Below are 22,805 nucleotides of genomic sequence, written 5' to 3' on the forward strand. Positions count from 1 at the left end.
GAGGACCCATGCCAAATCTTTTCAGTCTCCTGAGGGGGAACATGTTTTGTCGTGCCCTCTTCACGACTGTCTTGGTGTGCTTGGACCATGTTAGTTTGTTGGTGATGTGGCTCCACTACAGCCCCGTCGATGAGAATGGGGGCATGCTCGGTCCTCATTTTCCTGTAGTGCACAATCATCTCCTTTGTCTTGATCACGTTGAGGGAGAGGTTGTTGTTCTGGCACCACACGGCCAGGTCTCTGACGTACTCCCTATAGGCTGTCTCTTCGTTGTCGGTGATCAGGCCTACCAGTGTAGCGCCTTTAATAGTGGCCGGGTTGACTCAGAGCCTGCAGTCCCTGTGGGTTTAGGGTTATGAAATGTTGTGCGGATGAAGGGCGGTTAGGTGGCGGGAGGGTTGAATAAAAAGAAAACAATACATTAAAAAGCCATAAATGTTTCATTCTTGTGCAATTTATATCTATTTATAGGCTACATTGAGGTTTTTTGTTCATCATTTTTAGCGTATTTGGCATTAGTTCGTAATCCTAAACTTTAGGGCCTAACTGTACGCACGCCAAATAGCCAATGACAATTGCCAAATGATTTGGGGAATGGCAAAAAAAAGTAAGGACAATGTGGGAGTTTAATTCAATAAGAGAAAGGCTGGGAAAAGAACAGTTGAAAATAGAGAGAAGGGGCAGCAAAGTAATGTTTGGGAAACATTTTGTGAAGTGGTAAAAGAGGATAATAGCAGTGAATGGTATGTGTATTGATTGTGAGGCACTATAAAAATTTGTCACAAAATGGAGACTTCAAATAGGCCTATGACACGTCAAGGGAACTTTAGCCTACTCTGTTAAAATTAAATCTGGACACTGACTGTAGCCTTTTCATTTTTACTCTTGCAGAATGAAGCATTTCTTGCAGTAAAATTATACACCAGATGTACGTTTTGTTCTGGAACAGGTGTGGAGACATATGATGCATTTCTTTCAGGATCTTGAGAGAATATGAATGCAGTTAGGGACCTTCTGTAGAAATGGTATCTTTATCAGCATCATAAAAGCTGATAGTATTTCAACCACATAAAATATGCATCTAAGCCAAACTGACATCTGATCAGAAACTCCTTCAGTAGTTTTCACAGCTTTCTATTTCATTACAACCAGTCAAACTGACATCTGATCAGAAACTCCTGTAGTAGTTCACAGCTTTCTATTTCATTACAACCAGTCAAACTGACATCTGATCAGAAACTCCTTTAGTAGTTCACAGCTTTCTATTTCATTACAACCAGTCAAACTGACATCTGATCAGAAACTCCTTTAGTAGTTTTCACAGCTTTCTATTTCATTACAACCAGTCAAACTGACCTCTGATCAGAAACTCCTTTAGTAGTTTTCACAGCTTTCTATTTCATTACAACCAGTCAAACTGACCTCTGATCAGAAACTCCTTTAGTAGTTTTCACAGCTTTCTATTTCATTACAACCAGTCAAACTTATGTCATTTGGACATTTTGCACAGAAAATCTTTCCCCATTATTTGAGTTTTGCATTTTCTCCCTGGTGCCTCCAAGAAAGAAGCAGAGATGACAAAGCAAACTTCACCAATGTCAACTAGATTGAAGCATTCATTTCATTCTATTGATTTATGACATTCTGGTGAGCAAGGGTTTATTTAGTCATCTAGGGCAACATATGACAGAAGAGAAGCTGCATGTATCTAATTATTGACAAGTTGACTAATAAATAGCCTACTAAAATGTTAGAAATTATAAGCAGAAACATACCTAAATGAGGTAAAAATCCTACATCCACTGTCAAAAAATCGTTATGCTATCTGACTGTAGCCTACAACCGCATTTTCTATATATGGGTTAAGGCCGCTGCATGGTCAATCGGCGTCTGCATTGGCCTGCAGCGTTTACGGTGCTACGGCCTCTGCAGAAGTAAGGGCATTCATACTTCGTGCGCTTCACAAGCAGCGCAAAGCTGTTGTGAAGGAAGTTGTCAAGGAAGTGAGTTTGTGCTTACACAGGAACTCCCGCCCACCCGCACCTACCTACCGTCAACCAAACCAATCATGTCAATGTGGAGCTATATGAAGCCCTCCACATTACATTTGGGAGTCGCTAGATTTGCAGGCCTCCAGTAGCACCGCAATTGTGTTGCAGATCAAGCATAAGTTGGCTGTAAAAGTCTGGGAGCAGTCGAACATTATCACATATAGTCAGGCGGTGGCAGTGGCGCATTAGACGTTATTGTTGTCATATCGTTTTCTTCACTGCATTGCAGGCAAAAGACGATGTTCATAATCATCATCGTTGCCACTGTCTAATAACGGATGTAAAAAAAGAACGATAGCAAAAATGTGTTATGTAAAAATGATTTCATACTCCACATTTAGGGGGGCCACAAGGGGGTCCAAAATTGTTGTTACATGGTGGGTGCGGCTGAACAGACACCTAACCTGCGCACCATAGTAAGTACGCCTAGTTTACTGGGTCAATGAGAGACAGCAGTGGTGAGCCAGGCCTACTTGAATTACCACACACACTAATGTCCCCTTTCAATATAAGTTCCCGCAACAATATTGATAATAGTGATCTAAAACAATATAAAAGGGTTAATGCAATGAGTTCTAGAACATAAAACTACTATTAAAATAGGAAAAGACGTAAATGTGGAAAATAAACAAAAGGGGATGGAAAACATCCCATTATTATGAGCAATAACACTATAATAGCTATGATTGGTCAATGAAATGTTTAAAACACAATTTGACACTTGACAATACAAAGGTGTCCTGTAGTGGAGAATGACTTGATGAATTAGGAAGAGGGACAGTGACTCAGTCAGGCTCACAAATGGCAAATTGGAATCACTAAATAAGGTATTTACATGAAATAGACATTTTACAGGGTACTATACAGGTACATTTTTTACATTTACGTAATTTAGCAGACGCTCTTATCCAGAGCGACTTACAAATTGGTGCATTCACCTTATGATATCCAGTGGAACAACCACTTCACAATAGTACATCTATATCTTTTTTTTTTGGGGGGGGGGGGGGGGGGGGGTAGAAGGATTACTATATCCTATCCCAAGTATTCCTTAAAGAGGTGGGGTTTCAAGTGTCTCCGGAAGGTGGTGATTGACTCCGCTGTCCTAGCATCGTGAGGGAGCTTGTTCCACCCCCCCCCCCCCCCCCAACACAGTCCAGGATGCCGATTGGGCCCCATGGATTGATCAACAGTTTCTGCAAACAACCCATTGAGATGTGAAGGATTAAAGCATTGTTGAATCCAGAAACAGTCTCCCGCTCTCTCCCAGTCATACTGACACAGAACACAGTGGATGTATACTTGTGTGATAAAAGTTACATCTGTTTTTATTCAAGCAAGACAACATTGTAAAGCCACAGAGTAGAATTGCACTCGTTTCTAATATTCATACAGGGAGGGGTAGACTTGGGGAAGGCTTATTTGGCAGGGTTTAGTAAGTTGTAACATCTTTAGAGCACTTCAGATAGAAATGTAATGAACTGAACAAAATTCACTCAACAAGACCGTGACGTTGGTTCTTTGCAATACACATCTGTCTGAAGGATCTGTATAGTTGCACCCCAGAAAATAAGCCCTTGGTTTTGGCACCCTATAAAAAAGGTGTTGACACATACTGAACATGCTCCACACAGTTCCCCCTTCCTAAACATCCATGATGCTCTTCACTGCAGCAACAAAGTAACCATGGCAACCAAAGGCTTTTCAGTATGCAAAGAAAAAACAACTACACTGTTTCTCTTAAGATTAGTAACACTACACAGCAAATATATTTAAGGAACAAAAAAACATTTATTGGCATCAAATTAATAAAAAAAATTGAAAGGTTGTAGTTATTAGCATAATATAAAGGATAGCAGGAGCCTGCAGAGAAGACCATTAGTGCCTATATGTGTGTGCGGGCATGAATATGCAGATCATTGGAAAGCACTGCTGGTTCCATATGTTGGTTCGATAAGGCTTGGCTGTCTTTTGGCTGTGTTTCTTAAGTTCAAGACATCCAAAATGTGATCCCCCATCTTTGCCTGATATCTATTGTTTGGTGCTTTGACATGAATCACTACTTAAGGCACTACTTTTATATGACCGGCGTGGCACTGATGGCAGTATCATTGTCAGTCACTTTGGGCAAGAAGACTAACAGAAAAGAAACAAGGCTCTTGTGTGCCCGTCTTGGCAGTTTCTCTGAACTCAAGCCCACAGATTTAGAGTCACACACACACACAGTCCTGTTAGAGACAGGAACAAGGTTGAGATTGAATCTCAGCCATGATCAGTTGTTTCTGTGGATATAATAATCCAAAAGTCTATGTCAATTAGTCATTTGGTGTTCTGATGTGATGACTGGTGTGTCTGTGTTTAAGGGGGTGGAGGGTGACTCCTTGGCACATCAGGTCAATATTACAGTAGAGACTAACAGGAAAGCACACAGAGCAAATCACAGGGTCTTGTCTCACTCTGTCACACACAATCAAATCTATTATTATTATTAATATTAACAAAAAACACAAATAACTTGAAATTCAATGCAGTGTTTCACACTCCTGGTGCTGGAGGGCCGCAGCGTGTTTGACCTTTATATGTAGTTGAACCATGGGTCTATTCAGCAGGTACATTCAAAGGGTTGCAAATAGAAAAAGGTACTGTACAAAATGAACATGCCTTTCCATCATGGAATGAAGAATGGTATCAGTTCTACCCAATACATTTCTATCTGCAATGTATCATTCTAAAGCTCACTGGATAGGCCCTCCAGAACCAGGAAGAAAGACCACTGCTGTAGAGAATGGGCTTTGAAGCTCAGTAGGCTAAACCATGAGACCTCGTGTTTGAAACGTTGAGCTCTTTACTCGCTCCTCTCCATCCTTCGCCCATTCCTCCTCCGCCTCCAACAACTGCTTCTTTACGACGACTGGCTCCAGACTGACATAGAAGGCAGAAGAGGAGTTAGGCACGCAGACAACCACATGAAGGAAAGAGCCATAGGCCTCACTCAACCCTCAGCCAAGCTAGTCATAACCTTTGTTCCCAGTATTGTCCCTAACCACTAATGGTGCGCGGGTTAGCCTTTTGTTCACCTACCCGCAGATTCTAATAACCCATCCGCAACCGGCCGACTATGTGATAAAGTGAAAATCCCAGGCCCACACCCAACCCTAACCAAATATATGCACTGTAGGCTACAGTCAGATGGTGAAACTATTTTATTTTGCCGGGGGACACAGGATTATTTGGGGCCTAATTTAGATCCGTTTCTGCTTAGAACCTCCAACATTGGTAGGCTATTTGTTAGTCAACTTGTCTATAATTATATATGTTGTCCTAGAAAACTAAAATCAATAGAATGAAATTAATGCTTCAATCTAGTTGACTTCAGTGAAGTTGTCATCTCTGCTTCTTTTAGGGACTGGGGAGAAAATGCAATAACTGAAATATTTGTGCAAAAATTCCAAATCAGTATGACTGGTTGTAAGTAAATAGAAAGCTGTGATAACAACCCAATGTTTCTGATACAATTTAAGTTCGGCTTGGATGCATATTTTATGTGGTTGAAATATCAGCTTTCATGATGCTGATAGATATAGCACCTCTACAGACATTCCCTAAATGCACATTCACATTTTCTCAAAATGCTGAAAGAATGAAATCATATTTCTCCACTGCTATGTTCCCCAGCAAATAATGGTCGCTCAAATAGAAGAGGGACCTAACAAAGACAACTAAAGGTGTTAACCCTCCACATCTCAAGAGAACTGACGCACTAAGCCAAACACTTAAATAGCACCTGTGCCAGCACAGGTGAAACACCTTCCGACTAACGAGATGGCAACCAGCACAGGCGTAACACATACTGACTAACGAGGTGACACTGAAATTGGTGCGCCCTACGTGCTCAAGTCCAACCTCAAAACATAAATGGAAAAAACAAAACCAGTAACCACTCCTGTTCCCGAGGCTTCATTCTGCATTAGTTCATATTAAAGGCTATGTGAGAGGTTATAGACCTAGTCAGTGTCTAGATTTCAGTTTCCATTTAACCCATCTGAACAGTCAGATTGGTCTCATATACTATACATAGCATAGTAAACATCTCTGGGACACTTCAATTAGTATGATACAGTATGTTACATCTGGTATGGAAACATAAGACAGGTTTTTAAGGCAAAAACGAAAGTAGTGTTATTGGTCGGGGCGGATGGGAGGGCGTATAACCCGAACGTCTAGCAACCCAAAGGTTGCATGTTCGAATCTCATCACAGACAACTTTAGCAACTACTTACTATGAAACTCCTACGTATCTGACAACACGTGTCAAGGCTAAGACAATAGAATACAGTACAAGAGCACAAGATTGGATAGTGCTAGAGGTTCTATGGGTGGCTTTGATTTAGGGAGAGCTGCTTTTGGTTTTTATGCTCCACAGATGTACAATGTTTTGCAGGGGAGGCTCAGGCTTGAATGTCTGTTCTTTATGGACGTTAAAGTGAGGAATGATCGAAGTGAAGATTGTTTTGTTTTTTTATGATCATGTTTTGCAATTTAGTATTATGTGTTTTCTATTGGTGTGTTTGTATTGTGCAGGGCTCATTTGAAAAAGAGCCTTGGTCTCAATGACACCCTGTTAAAATAAAAGGTTTATAAAAAATAAATAAAACCTTCAACCTAACTCCTAACATTAAGCCTAACCTTAACCCCTAAAGCTAGATAATGTTAGCGTTAGCTAAAATTAGCAACAACAAATTAATACATACCTTAAGAAACCTAACATATCATACTAAAAATGGAGTGTATCGGATTTACATACAGAATAATATGAAATGCTCTGAGATCATGGTGGAACAGTAGGCTAGGGTTCACTTCACTTGCCATGGGCCATTTGAAGTCTCCATCTTGTGACTGTCGAATTTGTATAGCGCCTCACAATCATCTCACACAACATTCACTGCTATCATCTTTTACCACTTAACTTATGTCTAGGAAAGATTTAGTCTTCTGGCCCTCCCCGCTCTCTACTTTCAACTCTCCATTTTACAGCTTATCTCTTATTGAATTAAACGCCGACATTGTCCTTACTTTTTCTGCCTGTTCCCAAAAGCATTTGGCGATTGGTGTGTAGGCTATTTGGCTCGTAACCCTACATTTTAGGCTTACACACTAATGCCAGATAGATGAAAGAAAAACCTCAATATAGCCTTGATATATACAATTTCACAAGAATGCTAGCCTACATTTATGGATTTGTTTAAGGTATTGTTTTCTCTTTATTCAACCTACCCTTCACCCACCCGCCCTTCTTCCACACAATATTTCATGACCCTAAACCCGTGGGGTCTGTAGGTTCTGAGTCAACCCGCACCTCTACTAGCCAACCGTACGCTTCCACCCAGAGCTATACTCACTGATGATGATGACCAGGATGATGACTATAACAGCTATCAGGATGGCCCACATCTGGAGAGCACAGAACACACCTCAACATCTCAACATGCAGTTGTGTGTGTGTGTGTGTGAGAGTGTGAGAGAGTGTGAGAGAGAGTACTGCACCTTGCAGTTCTTCCACCAAAACTTCCTTTTGAGTTTGGCAGCGCTGGTCTCAAACTGGGAGGCTCCGGCCTGCAATGCGTCCGCCCTGTCGTCCAGCTCAGACAGCTTCGAGTCACGCTCCAACACCTTGTCCACATTCACACGCATGATATCCACCACCTACACACACATTTTTATGGGAAAAAGTAATTTATAGGAGTTTGTTAGTTTCTGCAGTAAACTCAGGTTGAGCTGAAATGAGAACATCAGATTATAATAAACAACATGGACAGGGCAGGGGGACCGGATCCTGGATAAGCACTCCTTTTCTGAGTAAAGAAATACAAGCCCAGAGCGTGTCCTAGACTGCATAAGAAATGCATGTCTTCCTGCACAACAGCAATACTGTCTATATCCTCCACCGCGTGAGGACAGTCGTGCTGCAGTCTCAATGAGACGCTCAGTGTTGCATAATAAAGCCCACGTAGATGGAACAGAACACCTCGCCAGAAAAACTAACTTGCCACGCGCACAGTCTCTGCCCAAAGCGCACATAGTCTAACCCATATGTTCCACAGAGCCACAAACCCTGCCCCTCCCACCAGATAGACCTTGAGAGGGGAGAGGCGGCAGCTTGTGCCAGCCCATGCAGTGGTTACATAACCATGGAGACAAGATGTATTACATAAGAGACAAGCAGCCTATCAGGAGGCTTCGGACACACAGGGGATAAGGTTTTTAGGGGGGGGGGGGGGGTGGAACAAACTACCAGTTATTATATAATCCTTGGCTAGAAGCAACTGTACATGCCCAGGGAAGCCAAGAGCTTCAGCGAGAGGTGTGAGACTGTGAAAGAGCTGAGGGTTAGGGTGGAGTAAAGGGGTATGGTAGGAGTGAGGGACACGTGTGAGGCTGAGGGTTGATGGATGCTCTTCCCTCGGCCTCACACGTGTCCCTCACGCCTATGTGTTTGGGCCCGTGTGTGTGTGTGTGTGTGTGTGTGTGTGTGTGTGTGTGTGAGAGAGACTTTCATCCTGAGGGCAGTGTGGCCCTGACATCTAAACAGATACACAGGCTGTCTGCTGTTAAACAGAAACATTCTGGGGAAACTGTACAGGACCAGGTAAGTAGAAGGCTACAACTAGGAAATGAAGATGGGTCTGTGGCTGGATTCTCATATTGCCGTTTTGATAGGCGTGAATAACATTTTCATAATATGTGAACAGTCTGAAAAATAAAAATAAAATAAAAATAAGAGTACACATTAAATGCCAGGATGTCATACTCATTTCATCTCCTAGTATGAATTCGCTGCACACTGATGGAGGAAGATAATATTTTCAGACCTACAGGTGTTTGACAACAGCTGATAATCATGAAAGCAGTTCCTGCTGTAGGTGGTGGGAGTTGTGTATGCTGAGTATGTTTAGAGTGAAGAGTATGTGTGTGAGTGTGTGTGTGGGGTCGTACCTCATCCACTTGGGCCTGTGTCTGTTGTAGGCGGCGGTTGCCAGGCGCGGAGCCTTCTGGAGCAGGAGCGGACCTGGCGAACGGGCAACAGAGGGTTTAGACACACTCTAGTCTCCAGATATGCAGGATTACCCATTTCATTTTGCACACTTCCATGACCGCATTGCACTTAAACGCAACAGGTGTGGGGGTGATCAGTCCCTATCCAAATGCAGGGGTAGTAAATAAATCTCTGCAACGGGACAGGGGCATCACTTTACACACATTCACATTAATTCCTTCAAATCAAAGTGATATCTGAAGGGCACACCTAGATGACTCACGTGAAAAGGCTTCCATATAGCCTGATGACCATTTCTCTAGCCCAACTGTACTGTTACTTCACCCAAGCACATGATTAATATGATGGTGTTATGACATGTCCATATGAAAACACAGGAGACCGTTTCTAAAGCAGCGCTCTGCTGACACCTGCTGGAGAAATGTCAGTAAGCCTACTACCTCACTGGAGTTATTCCATTACTCCAGCTCAGAGGTCCTAGCTCCCTCAGGGGGACAGAAAGGGTAGTGTGTGTGTGTGTTACAGATTCAGCACACAGACAGTAGGCTAGAGAGCAGTTGTGGTAACCCAGACAGATAAATGGCCCCGCTCCCTCTCTCCTCAAACACAAATGCACGGCAAGAATTCCACACCCTCTTCCTAAAAACTCTCAGGAGAGCAGGCACTGAAGTTGGCCCACTCAGCCACTTATGTCACTAGTCCAGTTAATTCCTGTATCTCAGTCATCCAGACACTGTACCATCCTGGTGGACAGATAATCAGTGACCACATTCATTCCTACCGCAATAGGTCCAGATTTATTGACTACCGTATATTACGATAAGAGTAAGGGTGGTGTGTGTGTGGGGGAATACATGATAGTGTGGAATTTATACTAATGGTGGGGGACATAACTTTACGGGGTGTGAGTGAATATGTAATGATAGCGGAGGTTGGGTGGCTGGTAGTGGTAGCATGATACAGGGAGGTGTGGTCTCAACATTCCACTCAAGTTTCTGCTCTCAGTTCCCCTTTCAACACTCCCCCACTGCAGCCTGCTCTACTGCACCCAATACTGCAGAACCATTCTGTCTCCTACACTTCATCACACCCTGCTAACACAAACAGTCTGTTCCATATTGCCATACTTCTCCCTCAATACAGCCTGTTTTAAGTACAGGTACCAAGCTGCACTTCTCCCTGTGTGTATTGACAAACTTCAAGGTATTAATCACAGTTTTCACCCAACTGCTCCCACCAATCTAGCCCTTTCAGATCAGTAATAACTTAATGTAGGGAAAGTAGGAGAGAAGTTGGGATAATCTATTCAGTATTAGAGGACTTTTTAAGAGGGGAAAATCACATTACATGGCCCCCGAGCTGGACACCGCAGTCGAGGCACCGGGCATTTCCGTCCGTGCTCTGCATGAGCGGAACATTCTCCGATGAGGATGCAGATAGCGAAGGTCACAAAGCAGGCTTCCTACTATTCTCCGACATAGTTCCGCTCGCTCATGATCCAATAGAGCTTACTGAAGTTTACAATGAGCGCAGACATTCAACTGAAGGGACTAAAATAGGCCATTCCAGGAACCAAACTTTGAAATGGCATAGTACATTCCAATTTAGGCATCTGCATTATAGTATTAGCCCCTATTCTATGAACCTTGAATATGCATAAACCATAACAACACCCAAGCTAATGCGAGTTACAAATGGAATGTTTGCATCTTCACTGCCTGGAGCAATAAAACACTTTGGTTGGCCACATTAGCATCATACAACCTCAAAAGTGTTTGCTAACGTTGGCTAGCTAGCTACAGAAGAAAATTTAAAAAATGATTGGACAAACTGATGTTACGTATGCATCTGGCTATCCACATTCATCCTAGGATTAAAATATAGGCTATGTACCTAGCTATGTATATTCATGGCTTGTCTAGCAAGAAAGCAAGCCCGGCCATTGATTCAAAATATCACTTAAGTTGAGGGGAATGTGAGGCTTGATGTCAACTTGCCAATCACCAGCTTTTCAAGCTTAATAAAATGTCAAAATACGCTCGGTACTTAACAAAGAACGGAGTGTCCCTGAGCAACTATCGCCTTCGCGTCCAGTATGTACTTCCAAAAAAGGTTTAAATAAAAAAAAGCTACATGCAACCGAAATAACGCCTTGTCTGGAAATAATCTATACTGAACAAAAATAAATGCAACAATTTCAAATAACTTACTGAGTTACAGTTCAAATAAAGACAATCAATTGAAATCAATTAATTAGATCCTAATCTATGGATTTCACATGACTGGGAATACAGATATGCATCTGTTGATCACAGACACATTAAAAAAAAAAAATTATAAAAAAAAAAAGTAGGGGCGTGGATCAGGAAACCAGACAGTACCTGGTGTGACCACCATTTGCCTCATGTAGCACGACACATCTCCTTCACATAGAGTTGATCTGGCTGTTGATAGTGGAATGTTGTCCTACTCCTCTTCAATGGCTGTGCGAAGTTGCTGGATATTGGCGGGAACTGGAACAAGCTGTCGTACAAGTCAATCCAGAGCATCCCAAACATGCTCAATGAGTGACATGTCTGGTGAGGCCATGGAAGAACTGGGACATTTTCAGCTTCCAGTAATTGTGTACAAATCATGGCAATCATTGCAACATGTACATTATCATGCTGAAATATAAGATGATCGCGGCAGATGCATGGCACGACAATGGGCCTCAGGTGCTCGTCACGGTACCTCTGCGCATTCAAATTGCCATTGATAAAATGCAACTATGTTCATTGTCCGTAGCTTATGGCTGGCCATACAATATGCCTGGCCACCACCACAGGGCACAATTCACAACGGTGACATCAGCAAACCGCCTGCCCACACAATGCCATACACATGGTCTGGGGTTGAGGCCGGTTGAACGAACTGCCCTAAAACAATGTTGAGAAATGAACATCCAATACTCTGGCAACAGCTCTGGTGGACATTCCTGCAGTCAGCATGCCAATTGCACGCTCCCTCAAAACTTGAGACTAGAGGTCGACCGATTAATCGGAATGGCCGATTAATCGGTCTCTTTTCTTTTTTTTACACCTTTATTTAACTAGGCAAGTCAGATTAAGAACATTCTTATTTTCAATGACAGCCTAGGAACGGGGGTTAACTGCCTTGTCTCGGGTGGGATTCGTTTTTGCAACCTTCCGGTTACTAGTCCAACGCTCTAACCACCTGCCTTACATTGCACTCCACGAGGAGCCTGCATGTTACGCGAGGGCAGCAAGAAGCCAAGGTAAGTTGCTAGCTAGCATTAAACTTATAAAAAAACTATCAATCTTAACATAATCACTAGTTAACTACACATGGTTGATGATATTACTAGTTTATCTAACGTGTCCTGCGTTGCATATGATCGATGCTGTGCCTGTTAATTTCTCATCAAATCACAGCCTACTTCGACAAACGGGTGATTTAACAAGCGCATTTGCGAAAAAAGCACTGTCGTTGCACCAATGTACCTAACCATAAACATCAATGCCTTTCTTTAAAAATCAATACACAAGTATATATTTTTAAAACTGCATATTTAGTTAATATTGCCTGCTAACATGAAATTGTGTCATATCTCTAGCGTTCATTGCACGCAGTCAGGGTATATGCAACAGTTTGGGCCACCTGGCTCGTTGCGAACTAATTTGCCAGAATTTTATGGAATTATGACATAACATTGAAGGTTGTGCAATGTAACAGGAATATTTAGAAGTAGGGATGCCACCCGTTAGATAAAATACGGAACGGTTCCGTATTTCATGGAAAGAAAAAACGTTTTTTTTTCGAGATGATAGTTTCCGTATTCGACCATATTAATGACCTAAGGCTCGTATTTCTGTGTGTTTATTATATTATAATTCAGTCAATGATTTGATAGAGCAGTCTGACTGAGCAGTGGTAGGCACCAGCACGCTCGTAAGCATTCATTCAAACAGCACTTTCGTGCGTTTTGCCAGCGGCTCTTCATTGCGCTGTTTATGACTTCAAGCCTATCAACTCCCAAGATTAGGCAGGTGTAATCGATGTGAAATGGCTAGCTAGTTAGCGGGTGCGTGCTAATAGCGTTTCAAACGTCACTCGCTCTGAGACTTGGAGTAGTTGTTCCCCTTGCTCTGCATGGGTAACGCTGCTTCGAGGGTGGCTGTTGTCGATGTGTTCCTGGTTCGAGCCCAGGTAGGAGCGAGGAGAGGGACGGAAGCTATACTGTTACACTGGCAATATTAAAGTGCCTATAAGAACATCCAATAGTCAAAGGTATATGAAGTACAAATCGTATAGAGAGAAATAGTCCTATAATTCCTATAATAACTACAACCTAAAACAACTTACCTGGGAATATTGAAGACTCATGTTAAAAGGAACCACCAGCATTCATATGTTCCCATGTTCTGAGCAAGGCACTTAAACGTTAGCTTTCTTACATGGCACATATTGCACTTTTACTTTCTTCTCCAACACTTTGTTTTTGCATTATTTAAACCAAATTGAACATGTTTCATTATTTATTTGAGGCTAAATTGATTTTATTGATGTATTATATTAAGTTAAAATAAGTCTTAATTCAGTATTGTTGTAATTGTCATTATTACAAATAAATAAATTAAATTAAATTGTAAAAAAATTACAAAAAAAAAAAAATTCATTAAAAACAAAAACAAATACATTTTTAAAAATACTAAAAAATAAAATAAAACGAAAAATATCAAAATAATAATAATAAAATGAAAAATAGGCCGAGTAATCGGTATCGTTTTTTTTGGTCCGCCAATAATCGGTATCGGCATTGAAAAATCATAATCGGTCGACCTCTACTTGAGACATCTGTGGTATTGTGGTGTGACACAAAACTGCACATTTTAGAGTGGCCCTTTATGGTCCCTATCACAAGGTGCACCTGTGTAATGATCATGCTGTTTACTCAGCTTCTTGATATGCCACACCTGTCAGGTGTATGTATTATCTGGCAAAGGAGAAATGCTCACTAACAGGAAGGTAAACAAATTTGTGCACAAAATTTGAGAGAAATAAGCTTTCTGTGTATATGGAAGATTTTTGGGGTCTTTTATTTCAGCTCATGAAACCACAACTTTACATTTTTGTTCAGTGTAACTGGCGACCGGGGTCTTGCTGCAGGCACCCGGCCCGCCACAAGAAGTCACTAGAGCACGATGAGCCAGGAAAGCCCCACCGGCCAAACCCTCCCCCTAATCCAGACAACGCTGGGCCAATTGTGCGCCGTCCTATGGGACTCCCGGCCACGGCCGGTTGTGGCACAGCTCGTTAATGAACCTTGGTCTCTGTAGTAACACCTCTAGCACTATGATGCAGCGCCTTGGACCGCTGCGCAACTCGGGAGGCCCACTAATATTGCATTTTAATGAGGGATTTTATAACGAGGTGCATTTGGCGCATGTGCACTTGGTCCAAAACAATACTTAGATTCTTTCCAGACAAATAATTTTTTTCTTTCAGTTTCACGCAACTTTTCATTTAGACCTTTTTTGGAAAGTAACGTTATATACCGGCCATAACAGCAGTAGTGACGATAGTTGCTAAGCACAACTCCATTGTTTGGTAAGTACTGAACATATGACATTATTACGCTTGACAAGCTGGTGCATGGCAAGCTGAATGGCTGCTTTCTGGGCTTAAAAGAGAATGGCCATTAGGCAAGGCAAACTCTTGGTGATTTCTGGTATATCAAAATTAATAAATCACAGCAAGTTTGACTCATTCAGCAGTTGACCTGATTAAGTTCAATACCATTGGAAATTAATGTTTAAAGTTCAATTTATATTCCTAAAAAAACTTGCTGTCACTGCTTTCTGTTGACGAGACATTGATAAATAGCCCAATGTCAAAACACAGTTTTAAAGTGTCCAAATCAATAACCAATATGCTAAAAGTTTGTGATATTGAAAACCTAAAATGTACTATCGACACATACACGTGCAACAATAGTAATCATATTATTAGAATTTTTTAAAACGAGCACCTCAAACTGCCTTGTTAAATAAAGGTTAAACTTAAGGAACTTAAACTGCGCACAGTGTTTCCACAAGTACATCAAGTAGCCAGCCAGGCGTCCCCTGGCCAGGGGGTGGGGTCCCCATTTCCTAGTATCTATAATTATATGTTCCCCTAGAAGACTAAATAAACCCTTGCTCACCAGATGTCCTAAATCGATAGAATGAATGCTTCAATCTAGTTGACATTGGTAAAATTGACATCTTTCGTGGAGCAAAGACGTTTAGGGACCGGGGAGAAAATGGAATAAAAACTAAACAAAGACGCCAAATGACATCAGTTTGACCGGTTGTAAGGAAATAGAAAACTGAAAACAACCAAACATGTTTCTGATAAGATTTCAGTTCGGCTTGGATGCACATTTTATATGCTTGAAATACGATCAGTTTTTATGATGCTGATAAGATAGATACTGTCCGTAGAGGTGTTAACTGAGCGTTCTCTCAAGATCAGGGAATAAAATGTACTTGTGGCAGGTAGATAAAAAAGGTTTTTTAAATCTACCAGACACTCATATTTTTTACCAGCAAAAATATTGTCCCCTGCTAAAATTACACCAGCAAAACAAACAGATGAGCATGCTTTGTAGTGTTACTAAAACAAATGTATTACTAGTAAGAATTAATGTGGTATATTGTTTAATTTAATATGAAGTGAGTCTTAACCAAAATATCACAGATGAGAAATTTTCACCTGCCCCTTTAAGCACGGGAAGTTACTGTGGTAACAACTTCAGTCACATTTGTGCCTGTGAGATTGAGTGTCTGACTAGTAGAAGCGTTGTCTTTTCTTTCCTAGCAGTTGAAACTCAATCATGATTATTGTCAGGTAAGCCTACTATGCACTTAACATTTAATTGAGGTTTTTGGGGAAAGTATATCTACCCACAAGACAGTTATCATTAGCATCGCTAACTGGCTACATACATATTTTAAGCAGAGGACTATATTACCGGTGCGCAAGAACGCCAATGTAACCTGTCTATCAACCTGTAGCACTCACATCTGTACCCATGAAATGCCTTGAAAGGCAGGTCATGGCACACAACACCATGATCCCAGACACCCTGAACCCACACCAATTCGTATACCGCCCCAACAGATCCACAGATGATGCAATGTTTATTGCACTCCATACTGCCCTTTCCCAATTGGACAAAGGGAACACCTACGTGAGAATGCTGTTCATTGACTACAGATCAGAGTTCAACACCATAGTGCCCTCCAAGCTCATCACTAAGCTAAGGACCCTGGGACTGAACAGCTTCCTCTGCAACTGGATCCTGGACGTTTTTTATTTAACTAGGCAAGTCAGTTAACTTCTTAGGGCTATGCCCCTTTTTTCTCAATTTCCGCCTGAATGACATGCCCAAAGTAAACTGCCTGTTGCTCAGGCCCTGAAGCCAGGATATGCATATAATTGGTACCATTGGAAAGAAAACACTTTGAAGTTTGTAGAAATGTTAAAATAATGTAGGAGAATATAACAGAATAGATATAGTAGGAGAAAATCCAATGAAAAACCAACCAGATGTTTTTTTGGAGTGACCATGCTCTTATAATGGCAGGTATAAGTGCATACTCAATTCTAGCTCCCAGGATGCAATTCCTATGGCTTCCACAGGGTGTCAGCAGTCTATGTTCAAGGTTTCAGGCTTGTAACTTCCAAAATGAATAAGAAATCCGTTTTAGTACAGGGACACAGTCTTGGAAATTCGTGTTTACGCACACCATGAATTATTTATTTTTATTTTACTAGGCAAGTCAGTTAAGAACAAATTCTTATCTTCAATGACGGCCTAGGAACAGTGGGTTAACTGCCTTGTTCAGGGGCAGAACGACAGATTTGTACCTTGTCAGCTCGGGGATTCGATCTCGCAACCTTTCAGTTACTAGTCCAACACTCTAACCACTGGACGAGTGGATTACTCAAAATCGATGGCGCCAACTTTTTGGGATATAAAGAAGGCTTTTATCTAACAAAACAACACTACATGTTATAGCTGGGACCCTTTGGATGACAAATCAGAGGAAGATTTTCAAAAAGTAAGTGAATATTTAAATTGCTATGTGAATTTATGAAACCTGTGCTGGTGGAGAAATATTTGGATGTGGGGCGCCGTCCTCAATCGCATGGCATGTTTTCGCTGTAATAGCTACTGTAAATCGGACAGTGCTGTTAGATTAACAAGAATTTAAGCTTTCAACCGATATAAGACACTTGTACGTACCTAAATGTTTAATATCCATAATTTGTTTGATTATTTATTTGAATTGCGTGCCCTCCAGTTTCACCGAGGGACGCCTAGCCCAAACAAATTCTTATTTACAATGACGGCCTACCCCGGACGACGCTGAGCCAATTGTGCGCCTCCCTACGGGACTCCCAATCACATCCAGATGTGATGCAGCCTGGATTCGAACCAGGGACTGTTGTGACGCCTCTTGCACTGAGATGCAGTGTCTTAGACAGCTGCGCCACTCAGGAGTACTTTGTCCCCTCCTGTACTCCCTGTTCACCTACGACTGCGTGGTCGTGCTCAACTCCACCAACACCATCATTATTATTTTGGTCAAATATCTATGGTGATATACAAATGGGGGAAAGCATGGAAAATTGCTAGCAAATATTGTATCAGTAACAAAGTAAAGGAAGTTTAATTTAAAATGTTATATAGAACTTATCCTGTGAAACATGTTTTGGAAAGATTCAAGCTGAATATAACTGTGATTCTGTGGAATGGAGAAGGAGACCATTTTGCATTTGTTTTTTGCCTGTATTTATAGTAGAATGTTTTGGATTGAGATACAGAATTTTGTTTAAAAAAAAAATAGGACCGGTTGTACTATTTAATGGTTTTGATATAATTATTTATTTCATAAATTCTGACATAGATAAAGATGTAGTATATTTAATTCAACCGCTAATAATACTAGGTCAATTTAATATTCACAAATGCAAATGGTCTAATTCAAAACCTAACTTTTTTCACTTCATAAATGACTTTAAACAATATGGCACCACTTTAACTACAATGAAAATACACTAACGCCACAACCTTTGTACAATCACAAACTATCTACATTTGTCATTTTATTCTGTAATTTTCTCTCTCGGTAAACATGCCTGGTCGAGAATATATAATAGTAAGAAAGCATGGGCTTGGATCATGAGAACGACAGCAATGGAATAATTATATGTCCAGACAAAGTAGCCTCCTTAACAACGCCAAGTAGCCAGACAAAAACAACCATATGGCCCACCTCCCAACACCGAAATATGCAAGATACTTTACAACCTAGAACTACGCGGTCACAACAAACGTACGTTTTTATTTAATCAACCCTGTTAAGTACAAGCATATTATGGTTGTAATATTGTAGAGAACAATCTAATGATTCGTTGTATGTGATTCATAATGACACAGGCTAAAGAAAACTAGGTTTAGACATTAATTTAGTAGCACACTCTTGGATTTACCCATATTTCACTACATTCTAGAGTAGTGTCAGTGAGTGATCGCCCTAGCGAACGAAAAATGTAGCAAACATAAAACATATAAATAACCATAGCTAGGTAACGTTAGCGTCAGACCCTGGGTACGGTTAACTTAGCGAACTAAAAAATAAGTTAGCTAGTTTACAAAAACAAATTGACGCAGTTAACGAAGTTACTGGGCCAGCATTAGCACGCTAATGTCAGCTAGCTATATATCGCTAGTTTGAGCAAGCACTTGTTGCATGAAAGTTAGCTGCTAACAAGTGAGACCTTCACACACCCAACTCCGGAGAAGTTGGGCGTTGTTGACTCTATTTTTTTTAACAATAAATACACGTATTCGAAACACCGACCAAGTTAATGAAAGTTCGTGTAGTTGATCAAGTGACCTAAAGTTATTATAAAGCTGAGAAGAGAAAATACTTACATGTTTTTATTGGATAGCTAGCTAGCAGCCAGAGATCGAAAGCACCGGAAATCTTGAACGCGTAGCTAGTTTGCTTGTATGAGGCGGTGTCAATCCGTACCAGTTTTCTTCTTCTGTGTAATTTAAAGTGACAGTATGTATAATAAATGGCGCACCTCAAATTCAGTGCGTCATTCCACAAAATATCAATGAATAGCAATTGGATAATTTTAAACTAACAAAAGGAGCATCTGATTAAATTTATCTGAATTTGAAATACACATTTCCAGAGTGTTTCAAGAAAAGGCTACCCCTCCCCCGGGAACTTGTGTGAAGCTAGCCACAATAAGGATTAGCCACAGTGGATTTTGCTTTTCGCCTTCAAAATGAAATCCCCAATTGAAAGTAATTTAAACGGATACAAATAGTGGAATCATGCTATTTGGATTAGTTAATGCTAAACAAGCTCTGAACGTTGTTATATAAATACAACAAAAGGCAATAATTAGTTAATATCGCACTGTGAATCTATTCATCTTTAGAATTGCCTTGGGGGCATACTTATATACACTGTGTACAGCCTAACCTATGGATGTTGCACCCATGAAATGAGGTTTCAGCCTACTCATTGACACTCACAGAACACAACTGTGTAGAGTGCCCACAAATATTAGCATCTTAGCTCTTATTATGGAACTTTATCTGTGGGAAATCAGCTCACTGTATTTATTTTTATTTATTTAACTAGGCAAGTCAGTTAAGAACAAATTCTTATTTACAATGACGGCCTACACCAGCCAAACCCGGATGACGCTGGGCCAATTGTGCGCCACCCTATGGGGACTCCCAATCACAGCCAGTTGTGATACAGCCTGGATTCAAACCAGGGTGTCTATAGTGACACCTCAAGCACTGAGATGCAGTGCCTTAGACCGCTGTGCCACTCAGGAGCCCCTGTATGACCTATTGTGTGTATTGAACATTCATATTGGACTGTGCAGCCTAAGCTAGAGATTGTGAACCCATTAAATGGGGTATCAGCCTTCTCGGTGACACAGAACACAACTGTGAAAAGTTTTCACAAGTATTAGCGTCATAGCAGTTATTGCGGGACTTGGATGTTGCATGGTTAGGCTGTACAGTGCATTTTGAATGTCCAATACACACTATAGACTGACTGGATAGATGATTTCCCACAGTCAAAGTCCTGCAATAAGAGTGAAGATGCTAATATTTGTGTAAATTCTACACAGTAGTGTACTGTGAGTGTCGGTGAGTGGGCCTATACCCCATTTCATGGGTACAACATCCATAGGTTAGGCTGTACAGTGCATATGGTCCCGTGTACCTCAGTTGGTAGAGCATGGTGCTTGCAACGCCAGGGTTGTGGATTCCATTCCCATGGAGGACCAGTATCAAATGAAAAGGTATGCACTCACTACTGAAAGTTCAATCAAATCAAATCAAAGTTTATTTGTCATGTGCACTGAATACAACAGGTGTAGACCTTACAGTGAGTAGCAGTAGTGTAAAAAGAGGGGTTGGCGGGTGGTGGGACACAATGCAGATAGCCTGGTTAGCCAATGTGCGGGAGCACTGGTTGGTTGGGCCAATTGAGGTAGTATGTACATGTAGGTATGGTTAAAGTGACTATGCATATATGATAAACAGAGAGTAGCAGCAGCGTAAAAGAGGGGTTGGGGGGGCACACAATGCAAATAGTCCAGGTAACCATTTGGTTACCTGTTCAGGAAGGCTTATGGCTTGGGAGTAAAAACTGTTGAGAAGCCTTTTTGTCCTAGACTTGGCACTTGGTACCGCTTGCCATGTGGTAGTAGAGAGAACAGTCTATGACTGGGGTGGCTGGGGTCTTTGACAATTCTTTGGGCCACCACCTCATGCATGCCTCAGTGTTGCTTGCCTCGAAGCGAGCATAGAAGTGATTTAGCTCGTCTGGTAGGCTCGTGTCACTGGGCAGCTTGCGGCTGTGCTTCCCTTTGTAGTCTGTAATAGTTTGCAAGCCCTGCCACATCCGACGAGCGTCGGAGCCGGTGTAGTATGATTCAATCTTAGCCCTGTATTGACGCTGTTTGCTTATTTCCTTATACAGCTGACTGAGTGCGGTCTTAGTGCCAGCAACTGTTTGTGGTGGTAAAAAACAGCCATGAAAAGTTTAGCTGAGAACTCTCTAGGCAAGTAGTGTGGCCTGCAATTTATCACAATATACTCTACTTCAGGCGAGAAAAATCTAAAGACTTCCTTAGATTTCGTGCACCAGCTGTGTTTACAAATATGCACAGACCGTCCCCCTCGTCTTACCGGAGCGTGCTGTTCTATCCTGCCGGTGCAGCGTATATCCCGCTAGCTGAATATCCATGTCGTCATTCAGCCACGATTCCGTGAAACATAGGATATTACAGTTTTTGATGTCCCGTTGGTAGGATATTTGCTCTGGATAAGAGCCTCTGCTAAATGACAAAAAATATATACATACTGTAAGTATGCCCCCAATGCAATTGAAAGTATAATACATCCACAGTGTGATTTCAACTGATATTTGTTGAATGTATATAACAACATTCTGACCTTGGTTAAAATTATCTAGTCCAAATACGCATGATTCCACAGTTTGAATCACTTTTACCAACCAGGATTCCATCCAACCTTATCTGGTGTTCTGTGTGAATTTAAGTATACTTCTCTCTCTCTCTCTCCTCCCGGAGGATCTGAGCCCTAGGACCATGCCTGATGACTCCTGGCTGTCCCCAGTCCTCCTGGTCGTGCCGCTAATCCAGTTTCAACTGTTCTGCCTGCGGCTATGGAACCCTGACCTGTTCACCAGAAGTGCTACCTTGTCTGGGATCTGCTGTTTTTGACTCTCTCTCTCTCTCTCTCTCTCCCACACCTGCTGTCTCAACCTCTGAATGACCCTGCTGGTCATCTATGAATGTTTGAACATCTTGAAGAACAATCTGGACATAATGGCCATGTACTATCTCCACCCGGCACAGCAAGACTGGCCACCCCTCAGAGCCTGGTTCCTCTCTAGGTTTGTTTCTAGGTTCCTGCCTTTCTATGGAGTTTTTCCTAGCCACCATGCTTCTACATCTGCATTGCTTGCTGTCTGGGGTTTTAGGTAAAAAGTGATTTATAAATACATTTGATTGATTGAAGTTAACTTGGAGTCGTGCAATGACATGTTGTGTGGTCCTCTCACTATGACTTGTTGTGGAAACATGCAGTTAATTAGGCTACAGATGAAATAAATAATGATAATTTTCACAGGGTTGTGAAAGTAGCAAGCAACACTGCAGCATGCATGAGAGCATCAGCTGTTCCGGATGACTGAGTGATCACGCTCTCCGTAGCTGATGTGAGTAAGACCTTTAAACAGGTCAACATTCACAAGGCCACAGGGCCAGATGGATTACCAGGACGTCTACTCCGAGCATGCGCTGACCAACTGGCAAGTGTCTTCAATCACATTTTCAACCTCTCCCTGACCGAGTCTGTAATACCTACATATTTCAAGCAGACCACCATAGTCCCTGTGCCCAAGAACACCAAGGTAACCTGCCTAAATGACTACTGACCCGTAGCGCTCACGTCTGTAGCCATGAAGTGCTTTGAAAGGCTGGCGATGCCTCACATCAACACCATTATCCCAGAAACCCTAGACCCACTCCAATTTGCATACCACCCCAACAGATCCACAGATGATGCAATCTATATT

At 41.6% G+C, this 22,805-nt stretch overlaps 2 protein-coding genes across 2 annotated transcripts in view; both read right to left on the reverse strand.

Annotated features, from left to right (window-relative positions):
* Window positions 1–711, reverse strand: part of per3 (period circadian clock 3) — a 34,795-nt gene extending 34,084 nt beyond the window's left edge. Inside the window, 1 exon segment of the mRNA XM_045705750.2 lies at window positions 1–711. This exon segment is cut by the window's left edge and continues 1,152 nt beyond it. The gene's annotated coding sequence lies outside the window, so the exon portion shown is untranslated.
* Window positions 712–3,353: 2,642 nt separating this feature from the next.
* Window positions 3,354–19,155, reverse strand: vamp3 (vesicle-associated membrane protein 3 (cellubrevin)). Its single transcript, NM_001141806.1, is given in 5 exon segments — window positions 3,354–4,973; window positions 7,451–7,502; window positions 7,596–7,754; window positions 9,045–9,117; window positions 19,094–19,155. Coding segments are annotated over 5 exon segments (306 nt in total). The 5' UTR covers window positions 19,096–19,155; the 3' UTR covers window positions 3,354–4,953.
* Between the last annotated feature and the right edge of the window lie 3,650 nt (window positions 19,156–22,805).

The sequence above is a fragment of the Salmo salar genome, chromosome 22 (genome assembly GCF_965601325.2).
Source record: "Salmo salar chromosome 22, fSalSal1, whole genome shotgun sequence".
Lineage (NCBI taxonomy): Eukaryota > Metazoa > Chordata > Actinopteri > Salmoniformes > Salmonidae > Salmo > Salmo salar.